Genomic DNA, 19,499 nt, shown 5'->3' on the forward strand with positions numbered 1-19,499 from the left:
CAGCTAATGCTTTAACACCCTTGGTCAGTTTTTCCAGAAGTGCTATTGTCCAAACTTTCTGTCTCCACTGTGATAATTGTAAACGTTCTAAAAGGGTTTTTTTAAAAAAAAAATATTGAGCATTAAGTTGTCAAGCGGCTACTAAAAGCAAGGCAATTAGCTCTTTCGGTCTCAAATTTGCATTTTCATCTTTAAAGATGGTTCACAAAACCAAGCCCCCCCGCCCTCCCCCTGACATCCCCCGTAGAGGTGGAACCTGAGACCAGAACAGTTAGCCAAGAAAAATAAGGCTGTGTTTTTCCCAAGTGCAAGAAGAGTGAAAGAATTGGTATGTATGGGAGGTTGCTTTTTTTGCTTGTCCCTCCACCCCACCCCATTTGATAAAATGCCAGCTTACGGGAGCTTTTGATGACTCAGGTGCACATCAGTTAACACAGCTTCATTAAAAAGCTCGTGCGATGGGCAGGTAAGATACCGGAGGTGGGTGGGTGGGGAATGTAATCCAATAATAAGAAAGCTGAAAGGCTGGCTGATAATAAGCGCAGAAAAAGGCCCCGTGAACGACGAATGCATCTGCTATGTGCAGCTTGAACCAAGTGTTTGATGCGCCCATCGAGGAATGTTCTTGTTTTTGCATTCACTTGCAAACGAAAACATTTTCGGGCTGCTAAACAATCCCAGCCAATAAAAAACCCAGCAGCCAAATTAGCCAGGGGCAGTGGCTGGTGTCACAAAAAGGACATCTGTTTTTGTGGTGCTACAAACAAGGGGGGATGGGGAATTCCCATTTTCACACAAAAATCCCAAATTGGCATTTATTTTTCTTTTTAAAATATATTTTATTGTTGTTGTTGTTTTTTAAAAAAATGAACATCAAAACACAAGCCAGCCCATCCAACTTTGGGAAGATGGAACAATGGGCTCAAGCGTCAAGAAAGGATCCCGACTAAACATTAGGAAGAACTTTCTGATGGTAAGAGCTGGTTCAACAGTGGAACGGGTGACCTCAGAAGGTGCTGAGCTCTTCTTCTACTTTTCAGCGGTTTTTCCTGGTGTCCATGACCCAGAGCCTGGTCTAGGGTAGCGTTGCTGATTTCAAAAAATTTGAACACATTACCTGGCTAGAGAACCGCATAGCAAAACTCAAAGAAGCGTCGTTTTCAAAGGATGGCTGCGTTTCGGGTTTGCGTATCGTATCAGAAACTACAAATCAGGTGGGTTTTGCCTTTCAAGGCAAATGAACCCAAACTTCTCCTCCATCCCTAAGCTTTGATGCTGTGCAGCAGAAAATATCCCCAATATTTATTTATTTATTTGATTGATTGATTGATTGATTGAGGATTAAAAAGAGAAACCTGGAAGAGTCAGTGGCTTAGTGCTCCTGGAACTGATCTATATTGTCCTTCTGCAAACATCAGGCACCCTCCACCTGTGTTCGCTGCTAGAAGGTAGCAATAGTATTGATAAGGGAGGGATAAATATCAGTCGATCAAGCGGCATAGAGAATTTTGCCACACATCAATTGCCAGCGAAGGTAGAGAACAGCCACCTGACTGGGCTTTGTAGTCGACCCAATCGTGTGGACTCAAAAACTGTATTTTGGGGTGGTCCGAATTCACATGACAATCCCCTAATTTGAGTTTTGCCCCTGGAAGTGGATTCAATCATTCACTTGCCAATTGCCTCCCTTCTATTTCAAAACTCTGTTTCTCCCGATCTTTCGTGTTCAAGATCTTCCGGTTGTGGCTAAAAAAAACCCCTTTGCGTGAGACTTTCCACAGAAGCTGGGGCCAACAGCTCCTGTTAGGATACCTCTGTGACCTCGCCCGTGACCTCTGACACATCCATGACCTCGCCTATGACCTCTGACACATCCATCACCTTGCGCAACCCCCTTCCCCTTTCCTTGAACGATACAAGCAAACATTGAGGGCGTCAGCCTTTGACACTTGAGAATCAACAAGCTTTCCGCACAGCTCGCAGAATCTACGCAGGTGCCGAGTTTTAATGCAGCTCACACTTTTCCCCTTGGGTAGGGAGAGCATGGCGAGTCCTACCTAAGCCGCCTAATTCAATTGAGCAGGGACAACGGAGGAGTAGGACAAATCTGCCAGATTATCGGGGCAGCAACCAATGCCTCGAGGGATTGCGTCGACTTAAGACGACAGCTCATTATTCAGTACGTACGATGTACTTAGAGCAGTTTAGGATTGCTTGGATTCATTCATTTGTACTCTCCCTGGGGTTGCCTAGTCCCTAATCTGCTATAAACCAACAAAACATTCGTGTGTTATTGTAGCAGTGATTCAACCAACCATTAACACCAAAAAGTAGACATTCCTATTAAAGATAGATGCCGCCCTGGTAAATCACAAATGAGGTGGAAATGGTCGACCGCTGGTTCTTTTGCTGTGGTGTTCATTATCCATGAGATTAAATTTGGCTTCTGGTTGCAGAGGCTACACTGTAACCTCTTCCAGTTAAGGAAGCAAACTTTATTTTTTTAAGGCATCAGAAATCAGAAGATGCTAAACGGAAGATGCCAAGGGCTTCCTGTGCTGCCCTCTGCAGGCAGATGAAAGCATCTTCAACTAGAACAAAAGACTATTGCTTAATGCTACAGGATACTTGGCAGTGGTGGACTCTGGGCTTTAAAATTTCAGCAGCGTCCTGCAAAGTTTTGCTTTCTGTTGATTGTCACTGTTGCAGCATCCCTTGTCAAGCCTTCTCGGACTGGGTGAACTCCTCGCATTCCCTTAAATCCACCTGTTATTGGGGTGAATTTGCAATGCTCCAGACTCCTGAAGTCTCATGAGATTGGAAAAAACTCCATTAGGCATGTATCCAACGAAGTTTCACTCAAGAGTAGATCTGCTGGAATTAATGGACCTAAAGTAGCCATGCCCATTCATTTCATGGGTCTACACTTGAGTGTGTGGCCAGAATTGGCTACACTCTTTAGTATGTGGTTGTAAGCGGTAACTGGGAACTTTGATCTACGAATATCGAAAGAATACCTTTTTCCTTCTAAGGATGGGTGGTTCCATATCAGCACACGGTCGTGTGGACTGCTACTGATTTAGCCACCCTATTTAACCACCCTAAATATTTTGTAGGCAACTGGAGTAAAAAAAGAAATAAATCACTCCCTCTAACAGCAAACTTGGGGGGTGAGTGCTGACAGAAATGGGAGTCAAAGGGACACTGGGGAACATGCTCGGGGGAATCTTGTGGTTTGCCGAGTCACCAAAAAACACCCTTACTTTTAAAAACAACTTAGGAGACAAACCTCCCAGCCCAAAAAGGATTAAGGAAGGTGGTGGAGTCTGTTTGTAAACGGAGGTCAAGGATTCCGGACTAGATGACTCTTGGGGTTCCTACGTTTTATTTTTCAACATTTTAGATCTTTGTAGGACACTTTGAGGCGCAGATGAAATGAAAAGCAAGGCATATCATTTTAAAGTAAATATGAATTCCTTGCCTTTTGGCTACCAAAAAAAGCAATTTCATGTAATGTAATCTGGCACACTTTCTTAAAACTGAATTACAAATGGCACATACATTGGGGTTTTTTGTACAGTCTGTGGGTGTTTTAATTTAAATCAGCAAAGAGCTCCTTGACTCTTCAGCGTGTGAACAGCACCTGATTTATTGGCAGTAAGCAGAAGTGTGGCTATCATGCACTTGTTTTTAATGAAGATTTGATAGCAAGCAACAGTCTCCAATCCAAGGGTGTCTTGTTTATCTGAATTCCAGCAAAACACAGTGACATTCATCATTCAGCCCTAAGCAGAATCCTGTAGACACAACTTTCCATCCTCTGATCTCAAACGACTCCTTTTTCGAGATTCAAGCCTTCCCTATATTTCAGCTAAAAGCCTTGACTCCATTGTCAAAGGAGTTCAGCATTTAAGTCTGAAACCGAAATCTGGTAAATCGCGACAGCATCCTGCTTGTCTGTGCCAATGGATGATCACTGAAAGCAAAGAGCTTTGAAAAGCTCACCCCAGGGAGGCCGAGGTAGAGTTCGCCATCGTACATTTTGCAACCGGAGAAAGACGAGGGCTGCTGATCCACTCTGGTCCTCTGAACCCAAATTGATTCAAGAAACGAGGCGTCTTCTCTCCATCTAACTCTTTCTGGCCTACTTTCTTTTCTTATACTAAAAGGGAAAGGAGGAAACAGACAGGAAATAAGCAAAACTTCTGGGACGCAGGCAGGTTACCTGTGCTGGATGGGGTCGCAGCCCCTCTGAAAGAGCAATGGCATAGCTTGGGGCTGCTGCGGGATACATCCTTGTCCCCATGTGCCCAATTGTCCTCTGTGGCTAGGAGTGACTTTGGCCAGCTTTGTCTCTCCTCAATGGGAAGAGAGTGGAGTCCGGAATGGAGCATGCTGGAAAAGGGCAAAGATGGCTGGCTGGCATCTTGGACAGGAACACACCCCCATTGTAAGTCTTTTTTTTTTTTTAACTTTATTCCAAAACCGAAAAAGAATTACAAACATCAAATTCAAAATCCATATTCATTTTGTAACATAAGCCTATTACAAAGTTGACTAGATTAAAATATACCTAATTGCTATAGACTTCCCTTTGCTATATATAAATGCAACACAATTAGAAATATTGTATTAGAAATTTTTATAAATTCCCCTATACCCCCACTACCCTTCACCCATGTGTGATCTCAATATTTTTTTTAATTTCTTCCATCTTGTTGTGTTGTTGTAGTTTAATAATTATTCAACTGATTCTTATTCAATTGATCCTTGCTTACCCCTGCACGTTTTACACATTATCTATTAACATTCCAGTTCCGGAACCATACTTTTTCATGTATTCCTTCACTCCATCCCACTGTTTAATTATTCTCAGATTTGACTGGCCTCCAATGATGGCCATCAGTTTTGCCATTTCCACAAACTCACCCCCACTGTAAGTCTTTGGTTGCAGATCCTCCGTAGAATCCAGGCAGAAGCCACCTTCAGGCACCTGTGGCTTACCCCCCAAAGGATTATGGGAGCTGTAGTTTTAAGGGTGCCGAGAGTTGTGTTCCTCTCAGAGAGCTCAGTTTGGCAATCAATCCCTCTTCACAGAACCAGAAAACTGCAAGGAATACTCACTTTTTCCATCACCCAATCAGCATCTTCAATGGATCTCTTGATGATCTGCCGGATCCGCTCTGGGTTGTCTTCATCAGCATGGACGTGAAAACTCTGCGAAACGATTTGCAGGGAGAGAGCGACCCGTTCAGTTAAAGGACAATGGAGCACTCAGTCCAGAGAGCATTTACTAGAAAATAAGTATCTCTTAGGGGGATGTGGGTGGCACTGTGGGTTAAACCACAGAGCCTAGGACTTGTCAATCAGAAGGTTGGCAGTTCGAATCCCCGCGATGGGGTGTGCTCCCGTTGCTCAGTCCCTGCTCCTGCCAACCTAGCAGTTCGAAAGCACGTCAAAGTGCAAGTAGATAAATAGGTACCGCTCCGGCGGGAAGGTAAACGGCGTTTCCGTGCGCTGCTCTGGTTCGCCAGAAGCGGCTTAGTCATGCTGGCCACATGACCCAGAAGCTGTACACCAGCTCCCTCGGCCAATAAAGCGAGATGAGTGCCACAACCCCAGAGTCGGTCATGACTGGAGCTCATGGTCAGGGGTCCCTTTACCTTTAAGTATCTCTTAACACCCAGTTCAGGCCTAGTGATCTTGGGCACTAGCTCAATTCCGGTAGGGCCAGGAACGCTCCTTATCCAAAGTACCCTTATTGGAGAGCTGCTGCCAGCTGGTGTTGGCAATACTGAGGGACAAAGAGTCTGACTCTGTTTAAAGCAGCCTCCTCTGTTTCCCCAGTGGCAGCTCTCTCCAATGGCCTTGTAACTGCTCTCAGCCAAGGTCTAGGTTACAAATTCCAAATTGCATGGACCAACAGTCTGACTCAGTATATGCACACAGGAAGCATCCAGTCTTGCAAATTTCTCCACAAGCTGCACAAAGGCCACCCAAAGTTTATAAGGAAATTAGTGAGATAAGCCCTTGAAGGAGGCTCATGCAAGGCAAAACGTGTCAGGCTAACATCATATTGGACATCCATCTTTTCCAGCCCCTCGCAGACATGCTTCTCCCTTTTTCTGCTGACTCTGAACAAGACCGTTTCCGAGGTTCTTATTTAATCCAATCCTTTATCTCAAGGCATGAGGACTACAGCCTTGGAGTTGCATCCAACTAGGAGGAGACCCGCTGGAACTAAGGGAGCCAAGTTAGCCCTGTCTGAGATTTTCAATGGGCCTACTCTGAGTAGGACAACAGCCCTGACTTTACGTTTAGGTGACAGGGCGATCTGGTTGGGCGTGTTCCCGGCCTGAAATCCTGGAGAGCTGCTGTGATACTGAGCTAGACAAAGCAAGCTTTCAGCATCCTGGGAAGACTTGCTGGGATAGCTCAGTCAGTACAGCATGAGATGCTTAACCTCAGGGTCAAGGGTTTGAGTCCCACATTGAGCGAAAGATTCCTGTGTTGCAGGGCATTGGACTAAAATGAACCTCGTGGCCCCTTCCAAATCTACAATTCTATGATCCTAGGTCTAAGTCCTAGACAGCAGAGACATCACCTTGCCAACAAAGGTCTGTATAGTTAAAGCCATGGTTTTCTCAGTAGTGATGTATGGAAGTGAGAGCTGGACCATAAAGAAGACTGATCGCCCAAGAATTGATGCTTTTGAATTATGGTGCTGGAGGAGACTCTTGAGAGTCCCATGGACCGCAAGGAGATCAAACCTATCCATTCTGAAGGAAATCAGCCCTGAGTGCTCACTGGAAGGACAGATCCTGAAGCTGAGGCTCCAATCCTTTGGCCACCTCATGAGAAGAGAAGACACCCTGGAAAAGACCCTGATGTTGGGAAAGATGGAAGGCACAAGGAGAAGGGGACGACAGAGGATGAGATGGTGGAACAGTCTTCTCGAAGCTGCCAGCATGAGTCTGACCAAACTGTGGGAGGCAGTGGAAGACAGGAGTGCCTGGCGTGCTCTGGTCCATGGGGTCACAAAGAGTCAGACACGACTAAACGACTAAACAACAACAACAGGTCTAAGTCTTCTTCCTTACCTGCCGGATCATGTGCTTGTAGTGCTCCTGGACGTTCTTCCCTGGCAACAACTTGCAGCAACGCAACAGGTATCGGTAGAGCTGCAGAGGGCTCTTCACCAGCTCTGCTCCCGGGAGGGGAGCCATCGCCTGCGATCGATCAGCTCCTCAAAGAAAGCGCGACAGAATTGCAGGAGTATTAGTCAGATTGCACAAGCGACCCCAACGTCAAGGTTTGCATCCCTGAAGCGACAGCTAAAACAGTTGTCATTCAGCCTGCAATTTAGTCATTCATTAGCCTCGGCCCAGTATACCTGAAGGAGCGTCTCTACCTCCATCGTTCAGCCAAGACACTGAGGTTCAGCTCCGAGGGCCTTCTGGCGGTTCCCTCACTGCGAGAAGTGAGGTTACAGGGAACCAGGCAGAGGGCCTTCTTGGTAGTGGCGCCCGCCCTGTGGAACGCCCTACCATCAGATGTCAAGGAAATAAACAAGTATCTGACTTTTAGAAGATGTCTGAAGGCAGCTCTGTTTAGGGAAATTTTTAGTGTTTGGTGTTTTTATTATTCTGTTGGGAGCCGCCCGGAGTGGCTGGGGAAAGCCAGCCAGATGAGCATGGTATATATGTACGTATGTATGTATGTATGTATGTATGTATAAATATTATTATTCATACATTTTCATATTCATGAGAATCACCCACAAATTCAAGAGCTTTTGACTGTGTGGCAGGAGTTATCCTGTCCTTTTTGCCAGGACACTGTAACCAGCTCTGCTCCTGAATCTGATCTTAGAGGAGCTGGAGTTTTAAAGGCAAAATATTTACTCAGAGGTAAGTCCCACTGAGTTGCAGAGGCCTTGCTCCTTAATAAAGAGCGCTTCAGATATGGTTCATTTCAGAAAGGTCAGCAATATCAGAGCAAAAAGAAATGATGTCTTTGGCTGCCGATAGGAAACATTTTGCAAAAATGTAGAGATTGACTACTACACCACCTATGAATGAATGGATAGAAAGCTTTTGAGATTTCACAGCAGTGACTAAACTGACTGGGGAATTTTTTGGATTTTGTGTTAAAATGAGAAAAATTTATTGAGTACAGTAAAAATTTAAGCTTGATATCGGAAATAAATTCTTGGTTTATAATGCTCTGAATATAAGTATGGTGTTCTGTAAGTAAATATTGTCTTTAATTCAAAATACAATTGTGCTATTTATTATGGTATAAGAGGTATTAATCATGCATCTCTAATCGAAAGGTGAAGGTGACTCTTCATTTATGTATACCTATATATCAATTTATAAGATGTTTTACATTATGTATAACTGATTGATTAAAAGCTGTTTTATTTATATTTATGTATTTAATAAAACTATTTGTTTACAGTGGTACCTCGGGTTAAGTACTTAATTTGTTCCGGAAGTCGGTTCAGAACCTGAAACTGTTCTTAACCTGAAGTACCACTTTAGCTAATGCCGCGCCGCCGGAGCCCGATTTCTGTTCTCATCCTGAAGCAAAATTCTTAACCTGAAGCACTATTTCTGGGTTTGCGGGGTCTGTAACCTGAAGCGTATGTAACCTGAGGTACCACTGTACTGCCTTCCCATAAATTATCAGGGCAGTGTACAACAATATAAAAGCATGCTTATAAAATTATTAAAAGCTGTATAAAATGATCATTGAAATGTCTGGCTACACAAGAACAGTTTAAATAACTGCAGCTGCCTGGCAGCTGGTGCCCATTGAGACTGGTAGGATGGAAGGGAAGGAGCCAAACAGTAGGTGGCGCCAGAGTCAATGACAAGCGGAGCAAACTAAATGACAGGCAAAGCCAGTTCGTTTAGTCCCTATCCTGTCCCTTGCTGAGTTCTACCAGGACAACACTGATGATATGAAGGAGGAAGATGCCTGTTGGGCGAGACAACCTGCAAAACACCTTCCATCTCTAAAATGTATATGAATCCTGGAAAACAATAATTCTGAAATTCAAGATGTCCTGCAAACAAATAGCTGAAGTCCTGAGATTTATCAGCTTCTGCTCTCTCTCGCTCTCTCTCCCACCTGTAGAAATCACACGCACATATTTGCCACAACTTGGCTTACTGTCACCTAAAAAGCACCGATCAAAGCTTTAAATTTACCGCTCGGATTGCCACCTAAAAATTAATACATTAGTGAAAGCAGATTTGTTTACAAGTCGCTCCGCCAATAAATCAGGAAAGCACGGAGGAGGAATGTTGGACGCAGTGAGCGCACTGTGCCACAGGCTTGCACATGCTCACATTCCACGATGGTTGTTTACTGCACCTTGGTGCAATTCCATGCGCTTCCATGCACAATCTGCCTACCGTGGTCCGTGCTGCCTGAGGTTAAATTTGCTATTTTCACACCTTGAAGTCCAAAGGTACGTTCCCACCCATACCCATAGCCTCCTCCCCTCCCACCAAGGCAGCTGCATTACACCCACCCACCAGAGACGCCCGGGGGTGTCGGATTTGCAACCCCACCCCTGCCTCCAACATTGCTCAGTGGTTCAAGAGCATCAGCCTGGGAGACCCAAGTTCACATCCCTGCTAGGCCATGAAGCTAATAAAAAGGTAAAGAGACCCCTGACCACTAGGTCCAGTCGTGACCGACTCTGGGGTTGTGGCGCTCATCTTGCTTTATTGGCTGAGGAAACCGGTGTACAGCTTCCTGGTCATGTGGCCAGCATGACTAAGCCGCTTCTGGCGAAACCAGAGCAGCGCACGGAAACGCCGTTTACCTTCCCGCCGGAGTGGTACCTATTTATCTACTTGCACTTTGACGTGCTTTCGAACTGCTAGGTTGGCAGGACAGGGAGCACTCTTTACGCAGCCTCGAGCTCTTTGGAGTAAGAGAGGGATAGAAACGCGCTCAGCCCACATTGCCTTAACTTGGGGGCTGCCTCTGCTGCTTTGCACAATGTTAATAATAATAATAATAATAATAATAATAATTTATTTATACCCCGCCCACCTGGCTGGGCTTCCCCAGCCACTCTGGCGGCTTCCAAAAAAAATATTAAAATACTGTAATACATCAAACATTAAAAGTTTCCCTAAACAGGGCTGCCTTCAGATGTCTTCTAAAAGTTTGGTAGTTGTTTTTCTCTTTGACATCTGGTGGGAGGGTGTTCCACAGGGCGGGCACCACTACCGAGAAGGTCCTCTGCCTGGTTCCCTGTAACTTGGCTTCTCGCAGTGAGGGAACCGCCAGAAGGCCCTCGGAGCTGGACCTCAGTGTCCGGGCAGAACGATGGAGGTGGAGACGCTCCTTCAGGTATACTGGACCAAGGCTGTTTAGGGCTTTAAAGGTCAGCACCAACACTTTGAATTGTGCTCGGAAATGTACTGGGAGCCAGTGTAGGTCTTTCAAGACCGGTGTTATATGGTCTCAGTGGCCACTCCCAGTCACCAGTCTAGCTGCCGTGTTCTGGATTAGTTGTAGTTTCCAGGTCACCTTCAAAGGTAGCCCCACACAGAGTGCATTGCAGTAGTCCAAGCAAGAGATAACCAGAGCATGTACCACTCTGGCAAGGCAGTCCGCAGGCAGATAGGGTCTCAGCCTGGGTACCAGATGGAGCTGGTAGACAGCTGCCCTGGACACAGATTTGACCTGCACCTCCATGGACAGCTGTGAGTCCAAAATGATCCCAGGCTGTGCACCTGGTCCTTCAGGGGCACAGTTACCCCACTCAGGACCAGGGAATCCTTCACACCTGCCTGCCTCCTGTCCTCCATAAACAGTACTTCTGTCTTATCAGGATTCAACCTCAATCTGTTATCCGCCATCCATCCTCCAACCGCCTCCAGACACTCACACAGGACCTTCACCGCCTTCACTGGTTCTGATTTGAAAGAGAGGTAGAGCTGGGTATCATCCAGTGACGCCCCTCTTGCATTCTGGGGTTTGCAACCTTTGCATTGCATTCCACCCTCCCCTTCACCTCCCAATCTGTCTTACAGGCCTTCCCCAGTATACAGTCTCCAACGGCCCCCTGTGCACGAAGCACCCCAGCTCCCGTCACACGCATATATGCACATTCCCTGTTGCAAAAGCTCCCTTACCAAGAAGCTGACCTCCTCCTGCCGCATGCGCGGTCCCTTTTTCCAGGACACCTCTGCCGTCGTTCTCCGGGCAACGTAGAGATAAAAAGTTGTAGAGGGACACATCCTATTTGCTGGATACGAAGCTTCCGGGTTCTCGTTGGAAGCAGCCCTACTCAGCACACGTTTACTCAGGAGTAAATCTCACTGAGTTCAGTGTGGATTAATTCTAGGGCAGGCATCCCCAAACTCGGCCCTCCAGATGTTTTGGGACTACAACTCCCATCATGACTAGCTAACAGGACCAGTTTTCAGGGATGATGGGAGTTGTAGTCCCAAAACATCTGGAGGGCTGAGTTTGGGGGTGCCTGTTCTAGGGAAGTGGGATTAGACTGTCTCCTTTTAGCAGATCCGCAGCAGATATGTAAATCTCATTCAACACACATTCCAAGCACAAAACCCGCAAAGAATCCGGGAACTAAGGTTTGCTAAGGGTGCTAAGGATTCTGGCTCTATTGGGAAGGGGGAGGGAAGGGATTATTGGAGGGAAATCGTGAGCTCTAAATGTACGCAGGAAAGCTTTGTATGCAGATCACGAAAGATCTTCAGAATTTCACAGAAGCTGCTTGGGTTTAGGTCCCAGGGCACCCATCAGCAATTACAGAATTACAGAATTGTAGAGTTGGAAGGGGCCACGAGGGTCATCTAGTCCAACCCCCTGCCACGCAGGAATCTCAGCTAAAGCATCCATGACAGAGGCCCAGCCAATCTCTGTTTAAAGTCGAGCCTGCTTGTGGATAAATTATTATTATTATTATTATCCAGAATTAATTCTTTCTAACTCAGGTTTTATTTTGTATGGAATCACAATCACCATCAGTATTAATAATAATTAATATATTATTATTAATTATATTATTATTATTATTAACAGCAAAAGCAACAATATTCTTTCCAACGGGCCTTGTTTTCTATGGAAAAATTATTGTTATGAATATCATTCTGCAAAATAAAACCTTGCTTTTTGTATTGATTATTTATTGAGCATTCATTTAAGAAAGAAACAAAAGAGAAATAAGTACACATAGAAGGGGGTTAAGCAAAACAAAATCGTCTCTTCTTGCTATGTTTTTTGTTGTGGGTGGGTTGCAAAAGAAGTAACTACAATTCTTAGATTCTGTTATCTATGATTCTAACAGTAGCTAAATGAGTTCGCATCAGCGAATGATCACGCTTACTCCATGCAACGAAAAGCTTCACCTCAATCACACCTAAATCTTGGATGGGAAAAAAACTCAGTGCAACACGAATTTTAGTCCGTGCGTGGCTCTAATCTTTTTCTATCTCTGTGGTACATAATCAGCGACTGGGACGCAGGCGTGCTTCAGGCAGTGAAAGGGCGCCCTCTGGCGAGCAAGACGCAGGCCTGCTCTTGACAGCAGTTTCTGCAGGAAAATCCCGTGTTCTCCAAGACTGTGTGATAAACGGGAATCCAAAAGCTGAAGTTTTTCCAGTAAAGCTTTGTCTGTTGGATATCTGCCTGCAATGCCACAGAAAAGGGGCCTGCGAAATAGCAATTCATGCTTTAATCCTAGATGTGATTGGGGAGGTGAGCTGTGATGCCTCCGTGATGGGCAAAAGGCCCTCTAATTTGGGATTCTATTGGGATAGCTCAGCATGAGACTCTTAATTTCAGGGTGATGAATTCAAGCCCCACATTGGGCAAAAGATTACTGCATTGCAGGGGGTTGGCCTAGATGACCCTCAGAGTCCCTTCCAACCCTACGATTCTATGATTCCATGTATTAGAAGAATGTATGCATGAATTGGGCGTTCTTATTTTCCCTTTCTCTACAACAGAGCTTTCCAAACTTTTCACGTTGGTGACACACTTTTTAGACATGACATAGTACCATAATTCTGCTTTCTTAGCAAACCAGTGGTTAAACTGACCCCTTTCCAGCCATGGGAGGAATGTGAGGAGCGTTTGTGGGGCACCGACATGCTAATGTGTCGTGGGGATACTTTGGAAAGCTCTGCTCTACAAGTTAAGTTTTTGTCAACACTTAAATTGGGGGACCAGCAATAAAATCTCGCAGTGCACTGGAACAGAGCCCTTTTTTCTTAGATTGGTGGCCCAAAAACGGGTATTTTCTGCTGTTGCTCCTATACCAGGGGGTACCTTCCCCTCTGTGATACATGAAGCAACAACTCTAAGTTGCTTCTGACATTTAGTAAAAGCTTACATTTTTTATGCCCAGGCTTTCCCTAAGCCATAAGACTGGGTGCTGTTTCATGAATTTCAGTTTCATTGGCTTTTATGCAACAAATGTTTTCATATGCTTTGGTGTGGTTTTTATAGTGCTGTCTTGACTCGTTTTGGGTTGTGTATTTTTGTTTGAATATTAAATTGGTTTGTGGCTGTTTTTTTCAATTTTTGAAATATTAAGCGCTATAGAAATGCGATAAAACTGGTAGCACATTTGCAAAGCTCAGCAGCATCCGGCATGGTTTCAAATTGGATGGGGGACTGTGTGTCGAGATTCCTTCATTGCACTACATGACTCTCTGGTTCCCTTCCAACTCTACCATTCTATGATTCTAAATGCATCCCATTGCTCCTTCTGGACCACCTTCATCGGCCCTGACTGAGTGACAGCCTCTTCCAGTCCTTCATTTGAGATCCATTTAGATGCCAAGGATTGAACATGGGTCCCTGTGCTCTCAGCTTGAGCTATGGCCCTCAGTCCCACTCCGCTGTCACGTCCGTGTCTTTTGCTGGTGCCATTCTTATGGGTCCATAAATTACCATATAGCATATGTTCAACACGAAAAACAGCGACAGTTTGTTGTTGACAAAGGACAGCTGGACATATAAAGGTAAAGGTAAAGGTAAAGGTACCCCTGCCCGTACGGGCCAGTCTTGACAGACTCTGGGGTTGTGCGCCCATCTCACTTAAGAGGCCAGGGGCCAGCGCTGTCCGGAGACACTTCCGGGTCACGTGGCCAGCGTGACATCGCTGCTCTAGCCAGAGCCAGAGCCGCACACGGAAACGCCGTTTACCTTCCCGCTGGTAAGCGGTCCCTATTTATCTACTTGCACCCGGAGGTGCTTTCGAACTGCTAGGTTGGCAGGCGCTGGGACCGAGCAGTGGGAGCGCACCCCGCCGCAGGGATTCGAACCGCCGACCTTTCGATCGGCAAGCCCTAGGCGCTGAGGCTTTAACCCACAGCGCCACCCGCGTCCCTATAAAGGGCCCCATTACCTTCAGTAGCTTAGGGCCTCATCAAACCTAAATCTGGCCCTGGGTGCAAAGTACGTATGCCTCCTTGAGCTCCTTGGAGAAATAGGTGGAGGCATAAATGCAATAAAAAACAATTTTTGAAAGGCCCACTTGGGTCTAGCGTCAGCTTGTGCAGTTAATAGAGAACTCCATGGCTCCTGTTAATATAAACCAAGCAGGGTAATGATCAACACAGACTCGCCAATGATTAATTCACATGATTTTGTGATTAAGAACGGCGTATTCTAAAAATTAAGGACATTTCCGCTTCTTCCTTTCTTTCTAATGGAGCAAAGCACCCCGATATAAGGTTGTGTGTGGATGGCATAGCCTCCAACATTTCTCCAATGAAAATAGGGATGTCCTGAGGAAAAGCAGGACATTCTGGGATTAAATCAGAAACCGGGACAGCTTCTATAAATCTGGGACTGTCCCTGGAAATAGGGACATGCAGGTGGGTCGCCCTCAGATGAAGAACACAGGGTCCAGGTTGGTTTATGTGGGGACAGGCAGTCCTTCAGGTATTCAGGTCGTGAGCTTTATAGAGAGCCAGTGTGGTGTAGTAGTTAAGAGCGGTAGTCTCGTAATCTGGGGAACCGGGTTCGCGTCTCCGCTCCTCCACATGCAGCTACTGGGTGACCTTGGGCCAGTCACACTTCTCTGAAGTCTCTCAGCCCCACTCACCTCACAGAGTGTTTGTTGTGGGGGAGGAAGGGAAAGGAGAATGTTAGCCGCTTTGAGACTCCTTCGGGTAGTGATAAAGCGGGATATCAAATCCAAACTCTTCTTCTTCTCTTCTATAGGTCAAAACTAGCATTTTGAATTGGGCCCAGAAACTAATTGTAAGCCAGTGTGGATGGGCCAGAATTTGTGTTATGTGCTCAGGCTGTCTTTCCCCGGTGAGCAACCCGGTTTCTGAATTCTGCACCACCTGCATGTTCCAAACTGTCTTCAACAGCAGCCCCACGTATAACACATTGCAGTAATCTAGCCTAGAGGTTGCCAGAGCCTAGGCGACAGAAGTCAGGCTACCAAGGTCTCCTAACAATAGGGAGTCCACTAAATAATAAAAAAGTAATCACTGGGGTGGGGGTGAGTATAATCTGCCTGTATGACATGTTCTAGTGACACAAGTTTCCTCGCTCCGACTTAAATAGCATCCGCACAGCGCCAAAGAACTTCCTAAGCAAAGCTCAGTAGACTCAGAGTTTTTATTTTTAAAAAAAGAAAGAAAGAAATCTGCTAATTGCGCAGCTTGTGGAATAGATGACTGTATAATGATGCCCTCATCAGAGAGCTCAGATCACATTTGCATTTAGATAAAGAGCTCCTGATTCTTTTCTTTAAAGAGGCAGGCATGAAGGGAGCCCAGCTCTGGCTATTGCAATGCTCTTCTGCCTTCCATCGCAGTGTCTGCCCCTGATAAGGGAGGCTGGGGCAGCGGCGCCAGGGAAAGCCTTGCCCAATTAATCTCTGCACGCCCGAGTTTGTCAATTGGCCGATTCAGGCCCAAGCGCAGGCAATGCGAGCGAGAGATGACACCGCGTGACACCTCAGCTATCAGATGCTCTTGGGATTCATTCCTCTCCTCCAGCTGTGCCTGTTTTGCAGCCAAACCTCCCCCCCTCCCCATTTCACAGTTTCATCTGAAATGCTTTCAACACTCTCACTGAAGAGGGCTTTGGTTGCCATTCAAATTCCTCTAGAATGCTGAACTCTTCAGATTTCACTCAATGCGAAATGTTGGGTGCCAGAGCTGCAGCCAAAAGCGAAGTGTTGTTGTTGTTGTTGTCCTTTATTAAAAATTGGGAAAGGCCCTAAAATTCTGTGTCTCTCTCTCTGCAAGAAACCAGGAACCCCGACCACTTTCTTGGCAAGCCTTCTCTGCTCATAGCTTATAACACCAAAATTAAACTTGGCAAGCTAAATAATTGGGTTGGTCAGATTGGACAAGGAATCGTTTTTGGTTTTTTTGCAGGATTCTCTTGGGTTCAGGAAGGTAAAGGTGAAGAAACAAACCGGCTGGCGAAGAAACAAGTTCTTGCCAAATTGCCCCTGAAATCTGATCTGTTGGCTGGGCTGGATTTTCTAGTTTTCTATCCACTGTTGAGCTGCATCAAAAAAGCAAGGGCCCCTCCAAACCGGTGTCATAACCTCCAATATTCCTCTGGTGAAAATAGGGACGTCCCATTTCAGCGTAATAATTTTACTATCTATACCCCGCCCATCTGACTGGGTTGCCCCAGCCACTCTGGGCAGCTTCCAACATACATAAAAACATAATAAAACGTTAAACATTGAAAAACCTTCCCTATACAGGGCTGCCTTCAGACGGCGCAGGAGTCGGATAACTCCATACCCCTCAACATTTCTCCAATGAAAATAGGGGCATCATAAGGACATTCTGGGATCAAGTCAGAAACTGAGACGACTTCTGTAAATCCGGGACTGTCCCTAGAAAATAGGGGCAGTTGGAGGGTCTGGGGGTGTTTGCAGGTGTAGTCTCATCCCTATTTTTATCGGAGAAATGTTGGAGAGTATGGAGTTATGGGACACACACCCCGCCCCAGCTACAGGGATAAGTAACTATACAAGCTTAGAGGACACCTGAAGGCAGCCCTGTATAGGGAAGTCTTTTTTTAAAAAAAAAGTTTAATGTTTTTTAATGTTTAATGGTTTATATATGTTGGAAGCCACCCAGAGTGGCTGGGGAAACCCAGTCAGATGGGTGGGATATAAAAAATATCATTATCATTATTATTATTATTAAACAGGACACCCCTATTTTCTTCAGAGAAATGTCGGAGGGTATGTAGTCTGCAAGATGTAACCAACACAATAATCCTGCGTTTGTGGTGGATTTATACTGGACCATCCACACATCATTCAGCTTTATTAACAGTTCTGCATTACCTCCCAAATGTGACCACATTATTGCCCTCTCATGCCCTCTGAGTGTCCTGATTTTCCAGGGATAGTCCCAGAATCACAGAAGCCATCACGGTTTCTGGTCTTATCCTGGAAATGTCCCCATTTTCTTTTTTTCCTCCCCTCCATGTCTCGGAGAACAATTAAAAGTGGTGTGTAAGTGCCAAAATGGAGTCCTGCACCCAATGAAGGAAATTGTGAAGCTGGCATATGAAGGAAAAGGTCACCAATCCACTTTAATTACTTAAATTGTGTTGCTTCAGCAGCCAGCCATTTCTTAGGAAACATGTGGAGTGTCTACTTCTTTATTGCAGATGGAGCCTTACACTGTCTACTGGGAAGTACGTCCCACTGTGTTAAATGGAGGTTACTCCCAAGTAACTGGGTAAAGACTGTGCAGCCTTACCCTGCAATCTGAAGCATTTTTACTTCCTGTTCAATTCCACAGTTGTTGTTTCTTCTTTCTTCTTCTTCTTCTTCTTCTTCTTCTTCTTCTTCTTCTTCTTCTTCTTCTGTTGTTGTTGGTTTCCCACCTTTTTCCCTGACAGGGACTTCAAGGCAGCTTACTGCTAAAATTTTATTCCATTCCATTTATCTGCAGAAGGTGTTGTACATTATCCTTTCCCTCACACATTTTTTCCTTTACAATAATCCTGTGAGGTAGGATAAGCTGAGCGGTTGCTGTGGGAATGTTCAGGATGGCAGGAGAGGATATATTGTTTATTAATATCCTTCCTAACTTGCACCAGCAAGTTCCTTCATGTAGCAGAGTGACATTCCCCTTTCTTACATGCACATCAGATAGCTGGTTGCAGGCTCGTGTAAGCCTTTCACTATTATACAATCCAGTCTGTGTCAGATTGAATTGTACGTTCCTTGTAAATTCTCTTTAATCCCTCTTAAAAGAGTAAAGACACGGCAATCTCATTTAAAGTCAATAAAAGAAGTTTACTCACATCAGTTCACAGTTGGATTCCTGAAGGCAGGCTTAGTTACAAATATGTACATGTGGATCTACCCCATATGGGGGAATAATCCCAGTGCTTCTGCTAGCTGAGAGCTAGCAGAGCATTCCTAGCTAAGAAGCTGGTCAAACGAAGAAGGAAGTGAAAAAGAGAGAGTGCTGCGTGACTTGTCCTTTTGTTACCTGGAGAGGTAAGGTCACGTCCACCTCTAGTCACATGCAAGGAAGGATGCTCCAGCCCAGGAGGAACAGGAAGTTTCGACAGGCTGGACCAACATCCCCTTGCATGTCCACTCTAGGAAAACAAGGAATGTTGTATTTGACTGCTCCCAGTGGATTACATCCCACAGTTGCAAGTGGCTCAAGGCGACAGATGGAGATGCATATATGACATTTATGTGTGTGGGAGCTCAATCATGGGAGATGTTTCCTGATGCAGAACAGGATGTCCCTAGTTTCACTGGACACTCTTGTGCTACAGCGCATTAAAAGCAGGACAAAAGCAACAACCCAAAACATTCGCGGACTGAAAAGTTACAGGCTGTCAGTCATCAGTTACAATCGAGACATGTACCGATTAGAAATAAAGCTTAAAATGTCACTGTGCATGCAAAGCCCTTTGCGTAGGCAGCATTGCGCTCATGTAGCTCCTAATAAAAACTGGTCATTATGCTATGAACGTATTTTGACGTGTGCATATAATAATGGATCGACACAACCGCCTACATTTTTGGGTGCTTATTGGGAGGCGTGGTTACGAAATCTGCTTGTGGGGGTGTGTGGCTATGGGAACTGTGTTGAGGAACGTTTGCCCTTCCAAAGGTTTACCACTATACAGCTGCTGTTAACGTGGTGGCTCTTTTGCTTTCGGTTGTGGGAAGATCAGAAAGGGAGACAATTGAGCCTCAGAGAGTATAAAGATTCTAATTTCACACCCAGATATGCAAACAAGATGCATAACATTGACTTTAGCACTGCGACAAAGTCATTGTGCTGTTTCTTCGGAGCGCATTTAAATGAAGAACTATCCTTGCCACAATCTCCCCTGTTGCCAAACGCCCCCCCCCTTTTTTATTTAACCTTGCCTCCCTGCACAGTGAAACTTAAATGTTGTTACAGATATAGAGACATCTCTTTTCACATTGAGAAGCTCTTTGGCAAGAAAGGCATTTAAAGGAA

The 19,499-nt window shown here is 45.3% G+C and overlaps 1 protein-coding gene across 4 annotated transcripts; it reads right to left on the bottom strand.

Moving 5' to 3' along the window:
- Positions 1 to 3,366: 3,366 nt before the first annotated feature.
- On the bottom strand, positions 3,367 to 11,228 carry LYRM9 (LYR motif containing 9). 4 transcript variants are annotated; one of them, XM_079955936.1, is made up of 4 exons: positions 11,166 to 11,228; positions 7,101 to 7,246; positions 5,125 to 5,217; positions 3,367 to 4,162 (listed from the first exon to the last, which is right to left on the bottom strand). In XM_079955936.1, the coding sequence occupies exons 2-4, from the start codon at positions 7,224 to 7,226 to the stop codon at positions 4,145 to 4,147; spliced, it is 237 nt and encodes a 78-aa protein (XP_079812062.1). In that variant the 5' UTR covers positions 7,227 to 7,246; positions 11,166 to 11,228; the 3' UTR covers positions 3,367 to 4,144. The 4 variants fall into 4 exon arrangements, with proteins under 4 accessions (XP_079812062.1, XP_079812064.1, XP_079812061.1 ...); XM_079955938.1 differs by having other exon boundaries at positions 7,101 to 7,243; positions 11,166 to 11,221; XM_079955935.1 differs by lacking the exon at positions 11,166 to 11,228 and adding an exon at positions 10,919 to 11,135 and having other exon boundaries at positions 7,101 to 7,243.
- Between the last annotated feature and the right edge of the window lie 8,271 nt (positions 11,229 to 19,499).

Source organism: Podarcis cretensis, assembly GCF_951804945.1.
Source record: "Podarcis cretensis genome assembly, chromosome: 15".
Lineage (NCBI taxonomy): Eukaryota > Metazoa > Chordata > Lepidosauria > Squamata > Lacertidae > Podarcis > Podarcis cretensis.

Bases quoted from the DNA above. Each gene is read 5' to 3' on its own strand.
- LYRM9 (XM_079955935.1), bottom strand. From the start codon at position 11,027: ATGCAATGCAAAGGTTGCAAACCCCAGAATGCAAGAGGGGCGTCACTG. The intron at 7,244-10,918 runs GTGAGTGTCTGG...TTCTTTGAGGAG, and splicing joins GAAGGCGGTGAAGGTCCTGT to CTGATCGATCGCAGGCGATG. The intron at 5,218-7,100 runs GTAAGGAAGAAG...ATCGTTTCGCAG, and splicing joins ACAAGCACATGATCCGGCAG to AGTTTTCACGTCCATGCTGA.